Consider the following 22,768-nt stretch of genomic DNA (forward strand, 5'->3'; position numbering starts at 1 on the left):
TTGTGACCGAGCGGTTCTAGACGCTTCAGTCCGGAACTGCGCTGCTGCTATGGTCTCAGGTTCGAATCCTGCCTCGGGCATGGATGTGTGTGATGTCCTTAGGTTAGTTAGGTTTAAGTAGTACTAAGTCCAGGGGACTGATGACGTCAGATGTTAAGTCCCATAGTGCTCAGAGCCATTTGATCAATTATTGAACTTTATCAGATGGCACGGTCCGGAGACTTCAAGAGGTCACAGCCAAGTGGTTGTACGTGACCGCATGCGCTTAGACATCTCCGCCGGAGGGCGCGCGCATCGCACCCTCTGCTTCCACTGCCTGTGGTACCGCAGTATTTCGCGCTTCGATTTACATGGGGCTCCCAGACACGCATTTCGTAAATTAATTTCTCAGTACCGCTTCTGGTTGGTCGTGTAAACACTCCGACATCGACTCTGGAAGTGCGCTTGTAACCACCTGATTTCTTTTTCCACAATCGATTTTCGCTCCCATGTAAACGCACAACCATTTTTAAACGTGCTTGGGTTTCAGATTACGTCTTGCTTTTAAACGTTTTCGGCTAATTTGGAGTGCACTGAAGGGGAAGACTTTCCTTATACATATGGCTCGCGCTCCGTGTACCGGGGTGGTGAACATAGACCTGCGATGCGCTGGATGGTGGCCGCTACCGTCTTGTAGGTAGAGGTCCGTGTGTGTCCCAGTGTGCGATCGCTTCCGGAGGCCCACTCGTTATGCCGTCGGCAGAGGAGTCCGCGGTCCAGCGCCTATAGAAGAACATACTACGACATAAACCCGACACTTCTCCTAAAGATGCAGGATAGGAAACTTGTCGGAGCGTTGTGACAATCCGACACCGCTACTAGGCTGATAACCCGAGGCTTCACAAATTACATTCGCCGAGAAAGCCTGCAGTCCCATATGACACACAATAGCGAAAAGAAAGAGAACTCTTTAGTAAAGCCGAGCAAGTGGCTCAGTCGTCTCATTTCGTTCAAAACCGCCTCCGGTCATCCAAGTTTAGGCTCTCTGTGATTTCCCAAAATGGCATTAAAAAGGGCATGGCTGATTTTCTTCCAAATCGTTCTCCAACGCTAGCCTGTGTTCTGTCTCTAATGACGTCATCATTTATTGGACGTTTAATCCTAATTTTCGATCCCTTAGTACAAAAGCAGATGCTGTCTGGACGAACGTCTAATCTCTGCCACAGGTAGTTCGCATCAGAACGCAACTGCCGAAATATATTTAGAAAAATGAGGCACATAAATCCCGTACACAAAAATTCGTGGCATCTGGCATTTTAACTCATTCTGAGTGCTGTATACTACCACTAATTGCACCATTTTAATTCGCATTCCCGCAGCCGTAGCGTTTTGACAGTCAGCACTGCCGCGGCGAACGTGCTAGCAGCCCTCACAATGGAAATTCAATTTTCGTTTATCAGGCTGACAGATTGTTAATCACTGTAACCCGTTCAACATCGCGCTTTACATCGTAATTACGTTTTCATACCACCAAACACGGATTCTATGTTAGCAACCGCTGTTAGCTGAACGCTCTTATAACATGTGCGCTCCCAAAGAAGGCAGACTTTTCTACGCGGTCGCAAACTGTTTTATATCTCCATACAAATTAAACTCCTCACCCCATCTAGTAGATCTCCAAAGTGTTATTAGATTCACCATCATGGCTGAAATCCATGTCTGTTCACAATGGAGTGATTTCATCTCTGGCTGTTCCCGTAGCTGAGTGGTCAGCGTGACAGAATGTGAATCCTAAGGGCCTGGTTCGATTCCCGTCTGGGTCGGAGATGTTCTCCGCTCAGGGACTGGGTGTTGTGTTGCCCTAATCATCATCATGATTTCATCCCCATCGACGTGCAAGTCGCCGAAGTGGCGTCAAATCGGAACACTTGCGCCCGGCGAACGGTCCACACGACGGGAGGCCCTAGTCACATGACATTTTTTTATCTGTGGCTGAGAGAATCAAATAACAAATCCAAATGAGCTCAATATTTCATCCCTAAATTGTTTCATTCACGCTTACCTTATACTGGAAACATTATCAAGTCTCGGGATACCGTGGAACCACGTTTATCGATTTACTTCTTCATTACTAGATAGTTTACAGCCCTCTTTAAAAATAACAATCTGGTTAAAATGATGTCATTCTTCAAAATTTTTTGTGATATTTCACTGTACCAATATGGGCGAAATTCATGCCAATTCTCAATGGAGAGATTTCATGTATGGCCAAGTCCGCCCCAGTAGCTGAGTGGTCAGCGTGACGGATTGCCGTCCTCTGGGCCCGGGTTCGATTCCCGGCTGGGTCGGAGATTTTCTCCGCTCAGGGACTGGGTGTTGTGTTGTGTTCATCATCATTTCATCCCCATCCGGCGTGCAGGTCGCCCAATGTGGCGCCGAATGTAATAAGACCTGCGATATGGCGGCCGGACCTGCCCCGCGAGGGGCCTCCCGGCCAATGACGCCAAACGCTCATTTCCATTTCCATGTATGGCCAAGAGAAGTCACCAACAAATCCAAAAGATTTCATTTGGAGATGAACTTCCGTCACTCTTGGAAAATTATATGCTGCTGTGATCAACTGAGCCACTGCAACACGTGGACAAGTTTAAGGCTCGAAGCTGAGCCCTTGGTTTTGCAGCCAATGTCCTACATTTGGAGCCATCGGAACACGCCTCATGAATAGAGTGAAACAGAAAATTAACTAAATTCGTCCGACATAGAAAAGACTGAACTTGATGATATACGTGTACAAATCTACATTTTTCTTTCCTTGGGGTTAACCAGTCTTCAAATTGGTTTGGTGCGGCCTAGCACGATATCCTATTCTCTACCAACTTCATTTCAGAAAATCTCTTACACCATACAGCCTCAAACATTTGGTCTATGTATTCCACACTCTGCTTTTTGATCTACAATAATTTATTGCCCTCTGGTACCACTGAAGGTATTCGCTGATAACTTAACGCGTGTCCTGTCATCCTGTACCTTCTTCTTACTAGTCTTCTCCACAGATTCCTTTCCACGCTGATTCTGTGGAGAACCTGTTCATTTATCATCTTAGTTTCTTGTCTAGAGCCATGTCTCAAACGCTTCGATTGCTTTCTTTTCCGGTTTTCCTACAGACCATGATTCACTTCCATACAATTTTCCTGAAGGAAGTTCACAGAGATTTCTTCCACACATTACAGGTAATGCTAGAAAATAGTAGACTTGTTTTGACCAGGAAGTTCCTCTTTGTTTTTGCTAGTTTTTCATGTCCACCTTCTCCAGTGAATTATTCTGCTTCCACATTAGGGTAATAAAGTAAAAATGATCTCCGTAAACTCTGTGTAAAAACTAATTATGTTTACAATGCGACCTAAATTTAACACCTACAAGAAGAGCAGAACACAAACGTCGGTTTGTGCACGGGCTGTCAAAAGACTAAATAACCGCCTCTTGCAGCTCAAATGGTTCAAATGGCTCTGAGCACTATGGGACTTAACATCTGAGTTCATCAGTCCCCTAGAACTTAGAACTACTCAAACCTAACTAATCTAAGGACATCACACACATCAATGCACGATGCAGGATTCGAACCTGCGACCGTAGCAGCAGCGCGGTTCCGGACTGAAGCGCCTAGAACCGCTGGGCCACAATGGCCGGCGGTACGTACAGGAAGACAGTCAGTGAGGTTCTGGAAGGTACCGACAGGCATGTGGAGCCATACCGATTCCAGTGCCGTGGCCAGTGCGCTAGGTTTCTCTAATGAGAATCCATGGCGCGATCAGCCCGATCGAGGTGGTCCCCCAGATTGTCGATTGGGTTTTAACCTGGGGAGCCTGGTAGTTAGGAGAGTACGGTACGGTCATCGCGGTGCTCTTCGAACCACGCACGTACACAGCGAGCTGTATCACACGTTGCATTGTCCTGCTGGTAGATGCCACCGTGCTGTGGAAAAATTAATTGCGTGTAAGAGTGGGCATGGTTCCCAAAAATAGATGGATACCTGTGTTCATCCACTGTGTCTTCCAGAATGACAGTACCACCCAGAGAACGCCATGAAGTCATTCCCCAGTCCATAACTCTCCCTCCTCCTGCCTGGACCCTTACTACGGTTGTTGCACGCTACACACGTCAACGGCCGTCTGTCTGAAGCAGCATACAGCGTGATTCATCTGAAAGATGCGACCTGTTGCTACTCATTCGACGTCCAGTTGAGGTACTGGAGAGCAAATCCCAGGCTTAGTCGCTGTTGAAACGATTCAGCATGGGTTCATCGACCAGGCGCCTGCTGCGGAGGCCCAAACGGATCAACTTTCGCTGAAACGTCATTGATGACGATGACGATGAGGTCCCGTACTCCGAGGAGCGTTGGGGACTATGCAGGAGACCTGCAGCGCCATACTAGGTCCTAGTGGAAGTGGATTTCCATTGCCTTCCTCCGAACGTAATGAGGATGAATGATGACGATGAAGACCACACAACAACGCCCAGTCATCTCGAAGCAAGAAAAATCCCTGACGCCGCCGGGAATCGAACCCGGGACCCCATGCACGGGGCCGGCCGGGGTGGTCGAGCGGTTCTAGGCGCTCCAGTCTGGAACCGCGCGACCGCTACGGTCGCAGGTTTGAATCCTGCCTCGGGCATGGATGTGTGTGATGTCCTTAGGTTAGTTAGGTTTAATTAGTTCTAAGTTCTAGGGGACTGATGATCTTAGAAGTTAAGTCCCATAGTGCTCAGAGCCATTTGAACCCTTTTTGAACCCCATGCACGGGAAGTGACAACGCTACCGCAACACCACGAGCTGCGGGCAAACGTCATGAGGAGCCGCTGTTGGTAGTCCCCTTGCTTCATCTGGGAGATCAGTTGGTCAACAGTTTCACTTCTATTCGCCCGTACATAACTCCGCAGTCATCGCTCACCCCTGTCATCTATGGACTGTGGTGCTCCACAGTCACCTTAGCGCCGGTTTTGGGTGCACCATTTTGCTAGATACGGTATAATTTAAACAAGGCAACATGCGAACAGATTACAAAATCGTCAATTTCGGAAATGCTTCCAGCCTTGGCCCTAAATTCAATGATCGTGCCCTTTTTAGACGGCATGTAAATCGATCCTTTTCCTCATTATGACAACGACTGCTTTGTTTACCGCCTCCCCCCCCCCCTTCCACCCGACATTCTTTATATACCTTCCACTGCTGGTGTTGCCGTTTGCCTTCTGTGAGTGCTGTTATTGCACGTTGACATCGAACATATTAATGTGATTGTACTGTGTAACATTGAAGGACGATTTGAGTGAGAAAAAGAAATGAACTCGAGGGGTACTTATTGTTAGATGGCTTTTGTAGTCTGATTTGAGGATTTTGTCCTGTTTGATAGACCACAAGTGTTCTGCATCAATTTGTTCGCCTCGTCTTCACCTCCACCAATATACAAGGTGTACAACTTTACTTCCGCCGTTTTTTCCCCAACATTTGAGGCTTTAATGAAACAAATTGGTTACACATATATCATTCAAAGTATTTTCCATCGCTGGTCACTACTTTCTCCCATCATTCGGGCAGTGTACGAGTCCCCCGTCGAAAAAATTGTTCATCTTTTCAAGCGATCCACGAATCGATTCAATTAGTGACTTCTTCATGAGATCGGAAGTGTTGGTCAGCCACTGATCTAAACAGGTGATAGTCAAAGGCAGAAATGTATGGAGAATACGGCGGGTGGGGTAGGACTTCCTATTTTAACGTTTCCAAGTACGTTCTGACCTCTTTTGCAACGTGGGGTCGAGCGTTGTCGTGCTGGAAAATCACTTTACCGTGTCTCGCTGTATTGTGGCTGTTTGTCTTTTAATTCTCTGCTCAAACGCATTACTTTCGTTATATAATGAGCACCTGGGATTGTTTCACTTTTGGTTTTAAGACCTCATCGTACACAACCCCGAGCTGGTCCCACCAAATGTAGAACATGATTTTAGAGCCGTGAATATTCGGTTTCGCCGTCGACGTGGAAGCATGGCTGGGATATATCCACGATTTTTTGCGTTTAGGGTTATCGTAATGAATCCATTTTTCGTCCCCGGCCACAATGCGATGCAGAAATCCCTTCCATTTTTGCCTCTGAAGCAACTATTCACAAACATACAAAGCCGTTCAACGTCTCTTGGTTTCAGCTCACAAGGATCCCAAGTTACTTCTTTCTGAATCATGCCCATAGCCTTGAGACATTTTGAAATGGCTTGCTGTGTCACTCCCACTAATCGTGCCAATTCTTCTTGAGTTTGACGCGAGTCTTCACTCAGCCATGTCTCCAATTCTGCACCTTCGAAAACATTCTCTCTTCCACCACTATGCCGGTCTAAGACGTTAAAATCACCGTTCTTCAAGCGTTGAAACCACTCACGACACATTCTTTCTCTAGTAACGTCCTTACCATACGTATTTGAGAGCATTCGGTGAGATTCAGCCGCTGTTTACTTCATACTGAAGCAAAACAGTAACACCTCCCGCAAATGACGAGAATTAGGCTCGTAATCTGACATTTTCAGTCAAGAACGACTTTATGATGCAGGCACAAATCGACTAATGTTTGAATGAGGTTATGTTGACCGAGGAACAAGCTAACTGCCTGACGTCTACGATCTGTTTCTTTCGATCGCTATTTACCGTTGTCACCATCTATCGGCAAACGGTGGAAGCAAAGTTGTACACCTTTTATTACCGTGTGGTTATAGTTCAACTTTCCCTATTTAACACGTTATAACACGGTAACTAATTACCGTATGAGTACCAAACTTGGTAGCATCAATGACCAGAGTAAAGGGCGCATGGTTTCCATGCATCACAGCGCCACCGTCCAGTTCCAACTACGGCCACCAGGTACCGTGATCAGTCGTCGTGATTCATAGTCTCACACACCTGACCAGTCGCAGTGCACTTGTTGACGTGTCAATATGAGCTTTGACAAAAGGAGCGGGGCATTACTGGTGAAGCTGTGTTATCAAAACAACAGTAATGCTGCAGCTGCACTGCGAGAATATCGCCGGCTGAACAGATTACGGAAGGGTCCTCTTTCTCCACGTGCTGTGCGGAGCATGATGAAGTAGTTCGAATCAACTGGAGAGCTGGGTAACGCTCCGAGAAGAGGCCGACGACCGGTTGCACCATATGTGGTTGATGAAATCGCTGTTGCTATGGCAGACAACGCTGCGCGCAAATCTCGATCGTCAGGCAGTGCGCGTGCTGTGTCACCATAGTTGAACATCCCGTGGTCTACAGTACGGAAGGTGCTTCGAACCATTCTCAAGTGGTATCCGTACAAGACCCGTATCGTACAGCAGCTTGCACCACAGGACGCACAACTACGTGTTGACTTCGCTCTCCACTTTCTCGCAAGGATTGAAGTTGATGAGGGCTGGTGCTGACCATCCTGTAGACAGACGAAGCTCATTTTTCTCTGACAGCTGATGTGAACACACAGAATTACCGAGTGTGGGTATCTTCACCTGCAGTCACTGTGCGTGAAGTTCCTCTGTAGGTAAAAGTGTCACCGTATGGTGTGGCTTCACGGCTACATTCATTATTAGCCCATTCTTTTTTGAATAAGTTGGTGCTCAAGGAAAAAGGCGAGCAGTGTGATTGGCCAGCGTTACTCCGGTATGTTTCGCCAGCATGTTATGCAAAATAGGGCCCCAACGCACATCACTCGTGAACTATCGGCCGATCGTTTCCAAATGCTGCTATCGCCTGATTCCACTCCCTGTGATAACTGGTTGTGGGGCTACCTGAAGGACAGGTTTTACCAGGGAAACATTCACATGTGTGCTGATCTGAAGCGCAGCATATCATGAGAGGTAGCCAGCGTACCTAAAGACATGTTTCGTTCTACTGTGCAGAATGCAATCCAGTGCTTTCAGACTCTTATGAACACTGATGGCCACCACATTGAGCCCCTTTTGTAGCAGTAATGGTACCGGTATGTTATGGTATGATGTACCGTAGCAACACATTAAAAGTGTTTCAGTTAGTTTGAGTCTGCATTATTTCTCTTCCCCTTGTCCTTGACATTAAAGGTACCAAGTATGGTATTCGTACGGCAATTGGTTGCCGTGTTACAACGTGTTAAATAGGGAAAGTTTAATTATAACCACCCGGTACATTGCAAACAGTTACCGTTAACACGCGGTGTAGTTGGAAAAGTGGAATTGATGTATTGCCCCCCCCCCCCCTCCCTGTCGCTTCAATTCGGCACAGGAAAGAGAAACAAAAGGTATTAATGATGGAATCGCAGCGGCACCTCGGGCTGCCTCGTTACGCCAGAGGCTGCCCCGGTGTTGCTGCGGCAGCTCTGGCCGCTGCTCGTCTGTGAGGGCGATCTGGCCGCCACGCCGGCGCGCAGTAATAAGGCGATGTCGCGTATCGCTTTCCCGAGACAATTCGGCCGAGCCAGATGAAATCCCGTCCCCGTGTCAACAACACACGTGTCCCTCAGCCCTGCCCTATGTAGGTCAACAGCAGCGATCTGTCTCCGCTCTGCAGGCACGCACGCATACGACACAGCTACGCCGTAAAATTTCAAAAGTGATACTGTATAAGAATTTCTCCCTTATATTCTCAGAGTCGATATTACAAGCACAGTGTATCGTAATTTTATGGGTATTTTCTGTACCTCAATTTCAATTAATAGGGATTCCGCCGGCCGCTGAGGCCGAGCGGGTCTAGGCGCTTCAGTCCGGAACCGCACTGCTGCTACGGTCGCATGCTCGAATCATGCCTCAGGCATGGATGTGTGTGATGTGGTTACGTTAGTTATGTTTAATTAGTTCTAAGTCTAGGGGACTGATGACCTCAGATGTTAAGTCCGATAGTGCTTAGAGCCATTTGAACCATTTGAATAGGGATTTCAGTCAGATATTCTGTAGAACCAATACCATTATCTCAGTCACATATGGACATAAAGCAATGAATGCTGCATACATTCTTTGAATCAAATCCTCCAGACGTCCTGTAGGTCCATTGTCAGGCTGACGCCATTGCTCACACTGCCGAAAACACTTGCTACGTTCGCTGACGAGGCGAAATACTTCGTTGTGGCCCGTAACTTGAAGTACAGACCCATATCACTGACCTCAATTTGCAGTAGGATTTTGGACCTTATACTGTACTCGAACATTATGAATCACGAAATTTCCTGGCAGATTAAAACTGTGTGCCGGACGGAGACTCGAACTCGGGACCTTTGCCTTTCGCGGGCAAGTGCTCTACCAACTGAGCTACCCAAGCACGACTCACGCCCCATCCTCACAGCTTTACTTCTGCCAGTATCTTGTCTCCTACTTTCCAAACTTAACAGAAGCTCTCCTGCGAACCTTGCAGAACTAGCACCCTTGAAAGAAAGGATATTGCGGGGATATAGTTTAGCCACAGCCTGGGAGATGTTTCCAGAATGAGATATTCACTCTGCAGCGGACTGTGCTAAGCCATGTCTCCGCAATATCATTTCTTTCAGGGGTGCTAGTCTGCATCGTTCGCAGGAGAGCTTCAATAAAGTTTGGAAGGTAGGAGACGAGATACTGGCAGAAGTAAAGCTGTGAGCACGGGGCGTGAGTCGTGCTTGGGTAGCTCAGTTGGTAGAGCACTTGCCCGCGAAAGGCAAAGGTCCAGAGTTCGAGTCTCGGTCCGGCACACAGTTTTAATCTGCCAGGAAGTTTCGTATCAGCGCCCACTCCGCTGCAGAGTGAAAATCTCATTCTGGATTATGAATCACCTTGAAGAAAATGACTCATTGATACATAACCAACACGGTTTCAGAAAATATCGTTCTTGTTCAACGCAGCTAGCTCTTTATTCCCATGAAGTAATGAGTGCTGTCGTCAAGGGATCTCAGTTCGATTCTATATTCATAGATTTCCAGAAGTCTTTTGATACTGTTCTTCACAAGCGAATATTAATCAAATTGCCTACATATGGAGTATCGTCTCAGTTGTGTGAGTGGATTCGTGATTTCCTCTCAGAGGTCACAGTTCGTAGTGATAGACGATAAATCATCGAGTAGAACAGAAGTGACGTCTGGCGTTCTGCATGGTAGTGTCATAGGCCCTCTGCTGTTCCTCATTTACATAAATGATGTAGGTGATAATCTGAGCAGCCCCCTTAGATTGTTTGCAGATGACGCTGTAATTTACCGTCTAGTAAAATCATCAGGCGATCGATTCCAAATACAAAATGATCTAGAGAGAGTTTCTGTGTGGTGCGAAAAGTGGCAATTAGCACTAAACAAAGAAAAGTGCTAGGTCATCCACATGGGTACTAAAAGAAATCCGATAGATTTTGAGTATACGATAAATTGCACAAATCTAAGGACTGTCAATTCGACTAAATACCTAGGATTTACTATTACGAGCAACTTAAATTGGAAAGACCACATAGGTAATATTGTGGGGAAGGCGAAACAAAGACTGCGCTTTGTTGGCGGAACACTTAGAAGATGCGATAAACCCACTAAAGAGACAGCCTACATTACACTTGTGCGTCCTCTGCTGAAATATTGCTGCGCGGTATGGGATCCTTACCAGGTAGGATTGACGTAGGACATCGAAAAAGTGCAAAGAAGGGCAGCTCGATTCGCGTTATCGCGCAATAGGGGTGAGTGTGTCACTGATATGATACGCGAGTTGAGGTGGCAGTCACTGAAACAATGGCGGTTTTGTTTGCGGCGAAATCTATTTACGAAATTTCAATCACCAACTTTCTTTTCCGAATGCGAAAATATTTTGTTGACATCCACCTACGTAGGGAGAACTGATCATCATAATAAAATAAGAGAAATCAGGGCTCGAACGGAGCGATGAACCCTCTGCCAGGCACTTAAGTGTGAATTGCGGAGTAACCATGTAGATGTAGAACCATTTCTCAAACAAACTGATACAAGGGTTTTCTCTCAGGTGCAGTTTAAATTGCATATTTCAAAGCGTTTTTCCAACATGGCCTTAGCGTTCTTACTTTGCAGGACGAAATTTAAAAAAAAATAAGAGCACGTATAGTCGAAACACTCCGAGCATCACATTGGCGTGGCGTGATGATCGTCTCCAGTCCCTGCCTGTTGGTATTTTTACCGCTGCTGTTCTTACACAGTGTCACTTGGGTGCCTGTGGAGCGCCTTTGCTTGTAGACACTATGGACAGTCCTCATTGGTGCAGCAACAAATCGCACAGCTTCGCTCACAGCAAGGCTAAGAAGGTCGTAGCAGGGATTCATTTTATTTATCGTTCTCAGCCTCAGGGAACGTCCTCTTCTCGTGTGGTTTCTCTTCAGCTGCGGCAGCCAGTTGCGTACCTCCGGGAAATAACGTTACAGTCCAGGCAGTCACCGTTATAACATCGGAAACAACTAAACAAACTACAGACTGCAATTCATTCGAAGATTATTGGAAAACAGTGAGTGGCTCGTAGAGATCGCAGGCTTGCTACGTGATTTCTGGGATGGAAGACGGTGGAGGAAAGAGTCGACTTTGAGGTCGTGCCTGTATGAAACTCCGGAAGGAATTGGTTTTGGTGCTGTTTGAGCACTGTTCACGCATTTACCTGTAGAGAATTGGGGAGGCAGCAGGAAACAAATCACGGTCGCCTGGTAGGAGGAACTCCGGTTCCTCAGTCACTGATTTACTTCCCTGTGTATGAGCTTTCAGCCTGTATACCGCTGTAGAACACCAATATGAATAGCGGCTGTGCCGCTCACAATAACAACAATGGATGAAGATGTACTAAGTTCGCAAAACAGATAAATTCTTATATTTGTTTTTATTTATTTATTTAGCGTATGGCTAGTATTACAACACACAGGATTTTTTTCTTCATTATGAACATATATACACATATTTAACACATAGAAAATAGAATTATACGTCAACTGGCTAACCCGACAATGCTTCGCAGTTGCTAAATAAGTATGCCAACCAGATTTATGGCCTAATCTTCCCCCCCCCCCCCCTTCCCACTGTACATCTCCTCACCCCACTCTCTTGATCCATCTCCTCCACCTCCCCATCACAACATTGGTTATATAATGTTCACTGCACGTTCCTATAAAAATTTGAAGTAAATGGTTTGAGAGTTTTTTGGTGACAACGTATCGCATTTATATATTGCATTTACATTTATATGTCGCATCTATTTTTTAAAAAAGTATAGCCTACGTCCGTCCCAATTTTCATTAGTGTATCGTGCAAAAATTTGAAGAAAATTGGTCAGGAACTTTCCGCAAGTTTCGGTAGCAACATTAAACAACGACATGTCTTTATAAAGTAGCATAGATTAAATTTACAGTATTAACAAATCACAGAAGCTCGCAGACACATATCCAGCTGAAGAATATATTCAATTTTTATCTTTGTTGTCGGCAGGAACTCCTCCAGATCGCCAGTAAATAATCGTTTTGGGCACACACGTATGATATGTTGACCATTTTGGCGTTATGCACCATAATCACAGCAGGACGATATTGCTGATCCGCACTTGTACACTCATTCAGCGCATCTTCCACTACTCGTCCTTACTCTGCTCTGTTGAGAACAGACATGACCTTGTGGTGCTTTCCAAAACCTGCTGGCCTGGACGAGTGCAGGGTCTGAAGCTGTTCTGGGGTACTGTTGTTCTGCCAGTTCCTGCCCATCGACCTGATAATATTACTCCGCTGTCCGTCAAAAATTTTGCAGCTTGTAGAGGCTGATGACGGGAGTGAAGTCTGCATTTATTGAGTGTATGGATGTCCACATGTACAGGGAAATAAGGATTGTCAGCTAGTTTTGTGAAATCCTATTTAAGAGCAGATTCTTTCCACAAAAGTAGGGGAGCTACAATACCGGTCAAAAGTTTTCGATCAATTATGGATTCGTGGCTAAAAAGGGGATATTGATTTGAATATTCTACCGCATCCCGTTCTGGTGACTAAACATTTATAAGCTTGTAAAGACTAAGACCTGTATGGTGTATTTAAGTGGTCGTTCGCTCAGAGGGCCGCTGTGAATATCTACAACAACACTGACGTACCTTTACCTAAGATGGTTTCGTTCGAATAAGCCTCAGTTCTTCTGCTGTTTGTGCAGCAATCAGTTCGCATTAGTTTACAAACACACTGCGTGCTCTAGCAGTGTGTTTGTTTATCTGATCAGGTTCATATCAGATTACTTCCTAATGGGACGGAAGCAGGAGATTCGAATTGAAAAAAAAGTGCTGTAATTGCAGTTCTGAAACAGAAACGCTATTCTAGTAGGACAGTAAAAGCTAATTAATAGAAAAATAGTAACAAAATTTGGCGTAGCCCAATCTACAATGCTGTATATGTTGCAGCGGCTCTAGCAGTCTGGTGCAAAGGCAAGGGCTTCGCGATCTGGATGACCCAGAGTAACATCACACAAGGAAGATCAGTTCATATTTATACAAAGTAAACGTGAGAGCTCTCGTACTGCTCTTGAAATTGGGGAAGAAGTAAATAGTATGCGAGTCTCTTTCTCAACAATGCAACTCCGAGTTCGTGAACGGGGTTTAAAGGGATACACAGCGGCTAGAAATCCTTTGTTACGCCAACAAAATAAGGTGAAAGGTTTGCAGTGGGCACAGTAACATAAAAACTGAAGGGCGCAGCAATGGTCCAAAGTGTTACTCTAGTATTTAAAGTGTGAAGTTTTGGTAACCATCGTCGAATGTTTGTTCGTCGACGTCGTGGAGGATGTACGAAGAATCAGTGTGTGACGCAAACGGCGAAGCATAGCGGACGGCTTGTCATGGTGTGGTGATGTCTTGCGGGTGACATAGTCAGTGAGAGTTAATAGAACACTAAAGAAGGATGGATATCAACAGTGCAGTTCCATCAGGCAAGAGACTCATTGGGTTCAAAAATGGTTCAAATGGCTCTGAGCACTATGGGACTCAACTTCTGAGGTCATTAGTCCCCTAGAACTTAGAACTAGTTAAACCTAACTAACCTAAGGACATCACAAACATCCATGCCCGAGGCAGGATTCGAACCTGCGACCGTAGCGGTCTTGCGGTTACAGACTGCAGCGCCTTTAACCGCACGGCCACTTCGGCCTGCGACTCATTGGGCATGGGTTTGTTCTGCAGCAGGAAAATGTTCCCAAACATAAATCTAAATTAAGCAGAGGGTATGTCAATAGAAAAGAAAAATGCGAGGAATTGGAGAATATGATTTGGCCAAATCACTCACCTGATTTAACTCTCACAGAATTCTTATGGGATAAACTTGACAGAGAGGTCAGAAAAGTGAGGTCATCTAATGCTAAAAATCTTTGGAATAATGTAACAGACATGTTGGACTGCAACATCCGCAAAAACATAACAAATTCTTATTTCCAGACTGCCAAGAATCTGTGCAGCCGTTCGGGGGCTACAGCGTAAATACTTCGATGACTCTATAGCATATCGTATTGTACTTAATTACGTAGAGAGAAAATATTTTTCTTGTTTCGTTGGTCTCTGTAGTTAGTATAGAGTGTTTGTACAATGAGATAAAGTACATAGTTTTTATCATAGGTGATCGAAAACTTTTGACTGGTAGGGTATATGGCAGAGAACAGTTGGGATGTTTCTGATTGTTCCTATGATGTTGCACATAGCCTGAGCTGCATGTCAACTACTGTAGTGTATGAGTTGTGAATCAAGCCTAATCACAGCGAAGTATTCTGCCACAGGAAACACCAGTCCAAGAGCAGAAGTTCTTGGTGTTGGAGCTATTGAATCCCATGGTGTCTCATAAATTTCTGCAAGATGTTACTTCTAGTCTTCATCTTAGCAACAGATCTCAGCACTTGAGTGCTCTTTGCAGCTGAGCGTCCTGCTAGGAATGACCCCCAGATAACTTGAACTTCTGTTATGGCTCAGCCTTCCAGATATGTCTTTATTTCCTGTTAACAAGCTTCTTACTAGGGTAAAAACTGGCGACTTCTGTTTTGGCAATACTTGGTCCTAACCTCCAGGTATTAAAAATTTGCCAACAATTTGTGGGTTTTCGGTGAAGACAGACACAATGACACCCAGATCTTTGCGACTCGCAGCAAGAGCACAGTCTTCAGCATATCCAAATTTCCTTCTTGTTTTCTTAGGCTTTAGTGCTATATACAGAGAAAACAGAAGGTCTAGCACTGATCCTTGTGGAAGGTGATCATTAAGCTTCTTTAGGGGCTCATATGATCCCCCATTAGAACTTGGAAGCTTCTATAGCACTAATGCTTTCCCATTTTAAGACCTGGTGTGAATCGTAAAAGTTTATATAGGTACTCGTATCACCCTCTTGCATCCACACTGTATAATACGCCACTGTTAGATCTATAAATGCGGTTGACGTTTTTTGTTTGTTTTGAAATCTGTATCTGTGTATAAAGTTTAAAGACAATCCACAGAAGATGACAAAATGAAGCGTAAACGTGCGAATACACTTGAGATCTAAGCAGCTCACAAAAACCCTTGCGAAAACGTTGCTGCAAGTGTGTACGTTGCTCGCAAGAGGCTCGTCAGCCTCTCAGCGTCAGCCACCTACTGTTGGTTTTTCCAGCCCTCTTCCTCAAAGGGCGCTCGAGTCCAGCTGCGACGGAACTGTTGCGTTCTGAGAAGTGTCTTACAATCGCCAGCAATGTGGCTTACAAAATGCCCAGTCAGGATACTGCGCTCACCTATTTACCCGAGAGGCTCAAGAACCGCTCGCGACAATGTTGCTCGTAAGTATATATGGACCTTCGCGGATCTGTAGGTGTCCCAGGAGGAATCGTCAATATTCAGGGATACGAGAGAAACGTGTATTTGAAGAATAAAGTCTAGTAAACGTAGGCTTCTTCATCCTCGATACTGTGAAACAAATCTCTTCTGATGGAAGCTAATAGCTTTCCATATTTTGAGATGTGGTAGTATGGGCCAAAACAAAATGTTCAGAAAATATAGGTCTAAAGCGCATATTTTAAGAACTATGAAAACTTTTTCATCTTCACTAAGCTGAACACATCTCTTCTACTGAAGAACTGCTCATAGCTCTTAAGGTACGCGTCTGAGAGCCCATGTTTATTACACTTTTTTCCTTCGAACGACGGTTCCTGTCATATCCCTCAATATTCATCATTCCTCCAGGGACGTCCTTTAAATAAATTATTTGACATACGAGTAACTGTAGCATAATTCCATGTAAGAAGGTGCTGATTATCAGTTAGGAATGTACTGCGTCCCTGAAATTGTAATGTTTTATATCTGGTTAACGCGTGTAGAATTACTGACAATGGGGCACATTTGCATACGTAAACTGAGCGTCTGTAAAAGGTCTGTAAAACGTCGATGATCTGCTCTGAGTCGCAGGCAGCTGTGTGAATAGACGGGCTTGATTGAATCAGTGTTATGTACAAATGTAGGCAGCTGGTGTGATGTCGACATGATGTGTCGATCTCCCACCGAATCTGTGTGTGGCATGGTCGTTGGGCAGCTTCTATCTTGATGTAAAGAGGCTTCTGAGGCAAATTATCAGAGCAACTTAAAGACCTTCCTCGTTATTTGTCTCCTGCCTAATAACTCTCCTGTTAAAACGTTGACTGGTTGAAAGTTTACCGTCTTACCTCCTTGCCTAGCGACGCCAGATGAAAGTTGATGTCAAGCCCTGAATCAAAATTGCGCAATGGATAACTGGGGAGAGGATCGTGAGAGCGCTCCCTAGAGAGCGTGCCCTTTCTGTACGATACTAGGCAAGGGGCTGGAGGGCTCACGTGCTGGTGTGTGGGTCCCTGCATTCTATAGCTTTTATTTTAAATAAATTCCTTTAACTTGACTTCTTTGTGATTTTTAAGGTATGTTAAAGATTGATGACAGTTGATTACCTATTTATTTTAAACATTATCACTCGACTTTACAGCGATAGCAGCAATTGTTTCAGTTTGCAGGTATTACAATTTTACAACTTGTAGCTCGGGTGTATTATATACTAATCTGCACGCACATATCTACGGGTAAGACGGAATTGTGTTGGCCAAATGTGTACAACCAAAGTCTCCCAATATTTTACATAGGCATTCACCATGTGAGGAGGATAACGGGCAAACTGAGGACCAGATACTTTAACACAGGGGGTCAAATTTCCGGAAGTAAATGAGCACATTCATTACCTTACACAATCCCAAGCTGGAAAAAAAAAGAATTAGTACAAATATTCAAATACCTCTCTTCCATGCGTGAACACTGAGACAGACGCACTGAGGGCACGTCTGCTCACTTACCCGTCTTCTGTAACACTGCTAGAATATGGTGGGCACCCGGAGGTCTTCCTGGGCCCCGGTGGAGGGGGTGGTCGAACCACTTGGCCGTGACCAACCTCTCCACCCCAAATCTTGTGACACTGGAAAGTCTTTGACTTTTACCTGCCTGTGCTGTCTCTCTGATTCCCTAGCCAGGAGTAAGGTTGGCACTGCTATACTACAGAACTACTTCCCAACAAAGATTTGGCCACGATTTACGGAAAGGTGTGAAGAAGATTAGAAAAGTTCATGTGCAGATTCACATCCACGTATAAGAAATGCATAATACCCGACACATATAAATACGTATTATGAAGCCTGACACATTTCTTTCCACCCGTCCACATGGGTTCTGTTGTACCCGCGGCAGGCCGCGTCGTGTAATAAAATTGGCTGCGGAGCCGCCTCTGTTTCTATTTCCCAGTGCGAGCGAGCAGCGAAACCTGCTGCTCATAGAGCGGAAACTACTGTACCGTTTCATGGTTTCCAACGCGGGGGCAGACTCGTGCTGGCTCCTAATGTGCTCACAACAGCGTCTATTGTCTGCAGTAATCAGTCGGCAGAGGCGGTGTCAGTGTTATATTTTGAACTTGAGGTCAGACAATGAGGACACAGCTGGATGCATAAAGTTTCAACCATTGGATCGCAAGAAAAACATCCGACATGGAATGAAAAGTAAGGATGTCACAAAGTGACAATGTCAGAATGAATGCAGGCATGAGACAAACTGTGAAAACTGGGCACGGAAGGAAGGCTGACCACTTAGTAAGTGGACGGACATAAATGTAGATAATTTCTTATTTATAAATTCAGTGTTTTTGCAGCAGAGTTTTACTTGTAATGTAGGATGCTTCGCATGCAGATAATCTCTCCCTCTCATTCTCGGTTTATTTACTTTGTAGTTTCCTTTTTTTCTGCCATGTTTTCGTTACACTATAAAACACAAACTTTACTGCAAGCATTTTTTAGAATGCACGTTTCAGCTGTAAGATGACTCCCACAGTTATTCATCGGCATGCTGAATTCTTTGATGGTGACAGTCATCTGTTAACTTTCATCGGTTTCCTAAGCTGAAAAGCGCTTAACAAGATTTTAAAGAAAAACTTTTGAACATACATATTTTGGGTTCCTATCCTGAAGTTCTTATAAGTTGCGACCTATAGTAGGTCAGGTAAAGTTTTTAATAACATTGTTTCTAATCAGATTTGCAGAGTCCATACGGGATATTTAAAGTAAAAGTGGTTGGAAACACAATGAGCTACGATTTACCAAAACCTTCGGCACTAGTGCATTATCTTTTAGTGTATTGAATCTGATCTCTAACGGAAACTTTAATCCGACTGAGCCAACCCTCTGAAAATGACACCTTAAACCGACATCGTACAACTGTTAATGTTCCTGCTTGTATTTTACGAATTAACAAACGAATTTGGAAATTTATCCCAAGTTTAGACAACGCAGTTTTGCATTTCATACCTTAGAGTAACATCATCATATATATCTACTGTGGATACACAAATATAGTTAAATGTGATACAATGAAGAAGTAGAATGGAAAAAGCTGTAGTACCGATGATTCAGGGCGTGAACTGTGACTACAAAGCTCCTGTTCTCAACTTTGGCCCTTTATTAATGTACACTCAGGAATAATTTACCTAGTTAGCAGTTGATATATTGTAGGGAGAGCGATCCTGTCGCCACATAAAATGGAATAGTTTGGCGTAACAGCTGACTGAGATGACGTTAACACTAGTAGCACAGGTCGTCTGCGAGTCAGTAGGCTGCAGCAGGAACAAGATGAGTGATCTCGACCAGGCAGTGGGTTGTAACCCCATGTCTGATTTGGTACAGTTTGAGTGATGCTCAACAGATAAGAGATTCACGCGTGGATCTCCATGTCACATGCCACCACGTCAAGGATGTATTGAGAGTGAAGCCAGAGATGAGTGCCGTAAACAGCAAAGCGTTGATGATACTTGTTGTCACCGATGACCACAGACTAATAGACTTATACAATGCTCCAAATCACTCTCCAATTCAGTGCTGGATAGTAACAATAACAACAATGAGAACAACAGCAAGTGAACACCGTCACCACACAAAACCACCTCTTCGTTATTTGGTAAAACAACAACTACTATAGGTATGTTTCTCTGCTCACTGCGTATCAGAGGGCACAAAAAGATGCAGAAACATAAACTTGGGCGATCGAAGCACGGAAAAATGTCGCCTAGGCTAAGGTGTCACGCTACAAGTTGAGAGACGCAGGTAGTACTGTTCAGGTACTTAAATCGTTCGTACAGGTGGTGGAGATACTGTTATGTGGTGGGTTGGGGTTGACAGAGTGAAACGTGGCTCCTGATATATCTGCCAGTGTCTCTAATCAGCATACAACACATCCTTATTCCAATCATGAGCGTCCGTCTCCCTGCATATTACAACCAGAAGGAACCCACATTATCAGGTACCTACATTATCATTCCATCACTCTTAAATTATAACAAAATAGTTTGATGGATGCTCTACAGATATAAGGTCCTTTTGTGGCTCTCCACGTCACCTGACTGCAGAGCATAAATCGGATGCTATCGAGTGATTCTTTTAAAGATGTGATATCAGATGTGATCAATCTTCTTGCATTATGGACAGGATTGATCTGTCATTGATCACAGTGGCTTCTCAAAACTTACAGTATCTCGTGAAGTCCATGCCAAGATATGGTTTTACCATGAAGCCTCCGATGTAGTGAACAGTAGATGCAGGTTGCCAGTTGGTAGCCTTCCTCACAATGTGCACCATTCAGCCTCAGGAGTACATCCTGTCTGAGGCGACAGTGGAGCGATCATTTACCGTCTGCCTCCATAAGCATTTAGTGAAATGTGCGTAAACAGGTACTGGCTCCCAGGTGACTGGCTTCCTGGCTGTCAATGTATACGCTGTAGTGATGCTGGAATGATGGCTCACGGTCTACCTCAACAAGCCTCTCAGTTAGTGAAACGTGGCTTCCAGCTGGGTGGCTTCCTGACGGTGTTTGCCATCCAGATTTCAATGTATATACCGTCTGTAGTGACGCTGGGGTAATGTTTCGCAGATTATCTGAACAAACCTCGCAGATAGTAAAATGTGTGCACGCCGGTGTGAGCTGCCGGTGTTTTCTAGCTGTCAATGTATACATTGTCTGTAGTGACACTGAGGTCATGTTTCACAGTCAACCTCAACAAGCCTCTCAGACAATGAACTGTGTGTGCACACAGGTGCGGGCTGCCAGGTGGCGGGCTTCCTGACGGTGTTCGCCAGCCAGCTGTCGGTGTACACGCTGTCCGTGGTGACGCTGGAGCGCTGGTTCGCCATCACGTACGCCATCTACCTCAACAAGCGGTTGTCGCTACGTGCCGCGGCACAAGTCATGGCCGGGGGCTGGCTGTACGCGCTCGGCGTCGCCACGCTGCCGCTGGTCGGCGTCAGCAACTACTCCAGTACCAGGTGAGTTGAGCTCTGTCTGCCGCCTCTTCACAGGGGTAGGCGGACAGCACTACAAATAATGCAATTCTGGGACTCCCGTCTGCCAGTCTCGTCGATGAAGAGGTATTAGACAGGGCACGAGTTAAGATTGGGGGAGGTTGGGGAAGGAACCTGCTAATGTACCTCAGAAAGGAATCATCCAGACATTTGCCTTAAAAATATAACCACTGCTCCAGCCTGCAATGATTGTGGGATTTAGTAGTTTGGACATCTCACTTACCAGCCTCTCAGACAGTGAAATGTGTGCAAATACATACTGGTCCCAGGCGGCCGGCTTACTGACGGTGTCTGCCAGCAACCGTCAATGTAGTTACTGTCTGTAGTGACGCTGGGGCTACGTTTCGCAGTCTGCAAACCTTGAGTTGAATGTGGCTAATTCAGTTGAAGTTTCCAGGCATTAACATGTAGTGGTTCACAGTCAAACGACATTCGACAGAGCTCCAGGAAAATACGCTGAAGGCGCTAGGGGATCCCCCTTGGCATATAAACAACAGGAGAAAGCTTGCTAAGAAACAGCGCCTACAGTACAATAGGTGTAAAGCAAAGCATAAATTCAGAGATAATCAGATAATCAATTCGTGCTTTCCTACCAGAAGGGCAATGCTTGAGGCCTTAGAAAACTTCTGTAATAAAATATAATCCGATAAGTTTCAGATATTTTCCCATTTATTAAAGCAGTCTATAGCAGGCAGATTAATGCCTGTACTTTTGTTAATGGAGCAGAGGGCCAAATACATAATGCAAAACGAAAGCCATAAAGCTGTATTATCTCTTCAACTGTTCCTTCCCAAGATAAAATAAAGGAATATTGACACCAATATAATGCCCAGCCACTTCAAAGATTGGTGCCATAATAAATCATACTAGTGGTTCTGAAGAGGAGCTGTTATCACAAAACTCCATATCCCAGCCGAGTACCTTACAGTTTCTATTTAAAATTCGTCAGTGAATTAGCTTCATTCTCGATCAATGAGCAACGGCTAATTGCAATCTTCTGCACAGTCCTGGAGCAGAGAAATGTTCCTCGTGAATCACAGTCACTAATAAGAAACTTCCTTTTCATATCACCTTATTACAAATACCTTTTTATTTCTTTTAAAGTACTTATTAACTGGATAATTTTCATAAAACGTTGTCATAGGTAACAACTGCGAACACTGCGATAGCCCATTACCTCTGTCCGTCGTACAAATTTGACTTTTCTAAACGAATACACTTTCCGACACGATAAACATATTTGTCATCGTCGCCTTGAATTGTGATTTACCTTTTGCTACTGTGGCGTAACATGCTTATTATAACTGAATTTTGTTATTTGTTCACATCGTTCGGTTCATTTTTAAAGTTGTTTTCTCTTCATACACTCAACCACTCTGATCCCAACTACACTTATTCCAAACACTGTCATTCTTTGAAACTATTAAAGTGCGAAAGATTCTCACGGGTCCCGTGGTAATATTGAATCGCTGTTTACAGATCTTCCAATACCAAATTCAGTATCAGATTGACAGCTACCAAGTAAAGTAGACTGTGGAATCGGCTATCTAATTAGTTTTGCAACTCTGCTGAAAATTTCCTGACTGTATGTAGCAGATTATTATGGAAGTATAATAGGCCCATGGTACACGTTAATGACCTAATGGATAGTATTAGTCACAAATTTCTTTTCCTGTTTCTCGTAACCAAACCTTTCTTTTCCCCTGATGTCCTGTGTCTCCCGTTCTACTCATCGTTAGGCGTCATACATGGGAAATTTTAACTCTACGTCTTCTTACTAGGATCTTTCTGTCCTTCCTTCATGGCATTTCATAGCACCACAAATTTAGCTGAAAAACCTGGCTTTTGGAAGTATGTTCCTGTTACTGTTCGCCCATGGTCCACGCTGTGTATAGCGGCCAACTCCTGGCCTCCAGGGACTACAGTGGTGCATCAGTTCTCTCGTTTGTCAGTCAGCACTTAGGTAGTAA

The 22,768-nt window shown here is 44.7% G+C and overlaps 1 protein-coding gene across 1 annotated transcript in view; it reads left to right on the plus strand.

Moving 5' to 3' along the window:
• The window catches only part of LOC126455064 (lutropin-choriogonadotropic hormone receptor-like), an 805,745-nt gene that overhangs the window by 657,539 nt on the left and 125,438 nt on the right, over positions 1-22,768 (plus strand). Inside the window, exon 13 of the mRNA XM_050091146.1 lies at positions 20,534-20,762. Coding sequence (XP_049947103.1) covers positions 20,534-20,762 — 229 coding nt within the window. The remainder of the gene's footprint in view (positions 1-20,533; positions 20,763-22,768) is intronic.

This window comes from Schistocerca serialis, chromosome 1 (genome assembly GCF_023864345.2).
Source record: "Schistocerca serialis cubense isolate TAMUIC-IGC-003099 chromosome 1, iqSchSeri2.2, whole genome shotgun sequence".
NCBI classification, from domain to species: domain Eukaryota; kingdom Metazoa; phylum Arthropoda; class Insecta; order Orthoptera; family Acrididae; genus Schistocerca; species Schistocerca serialis.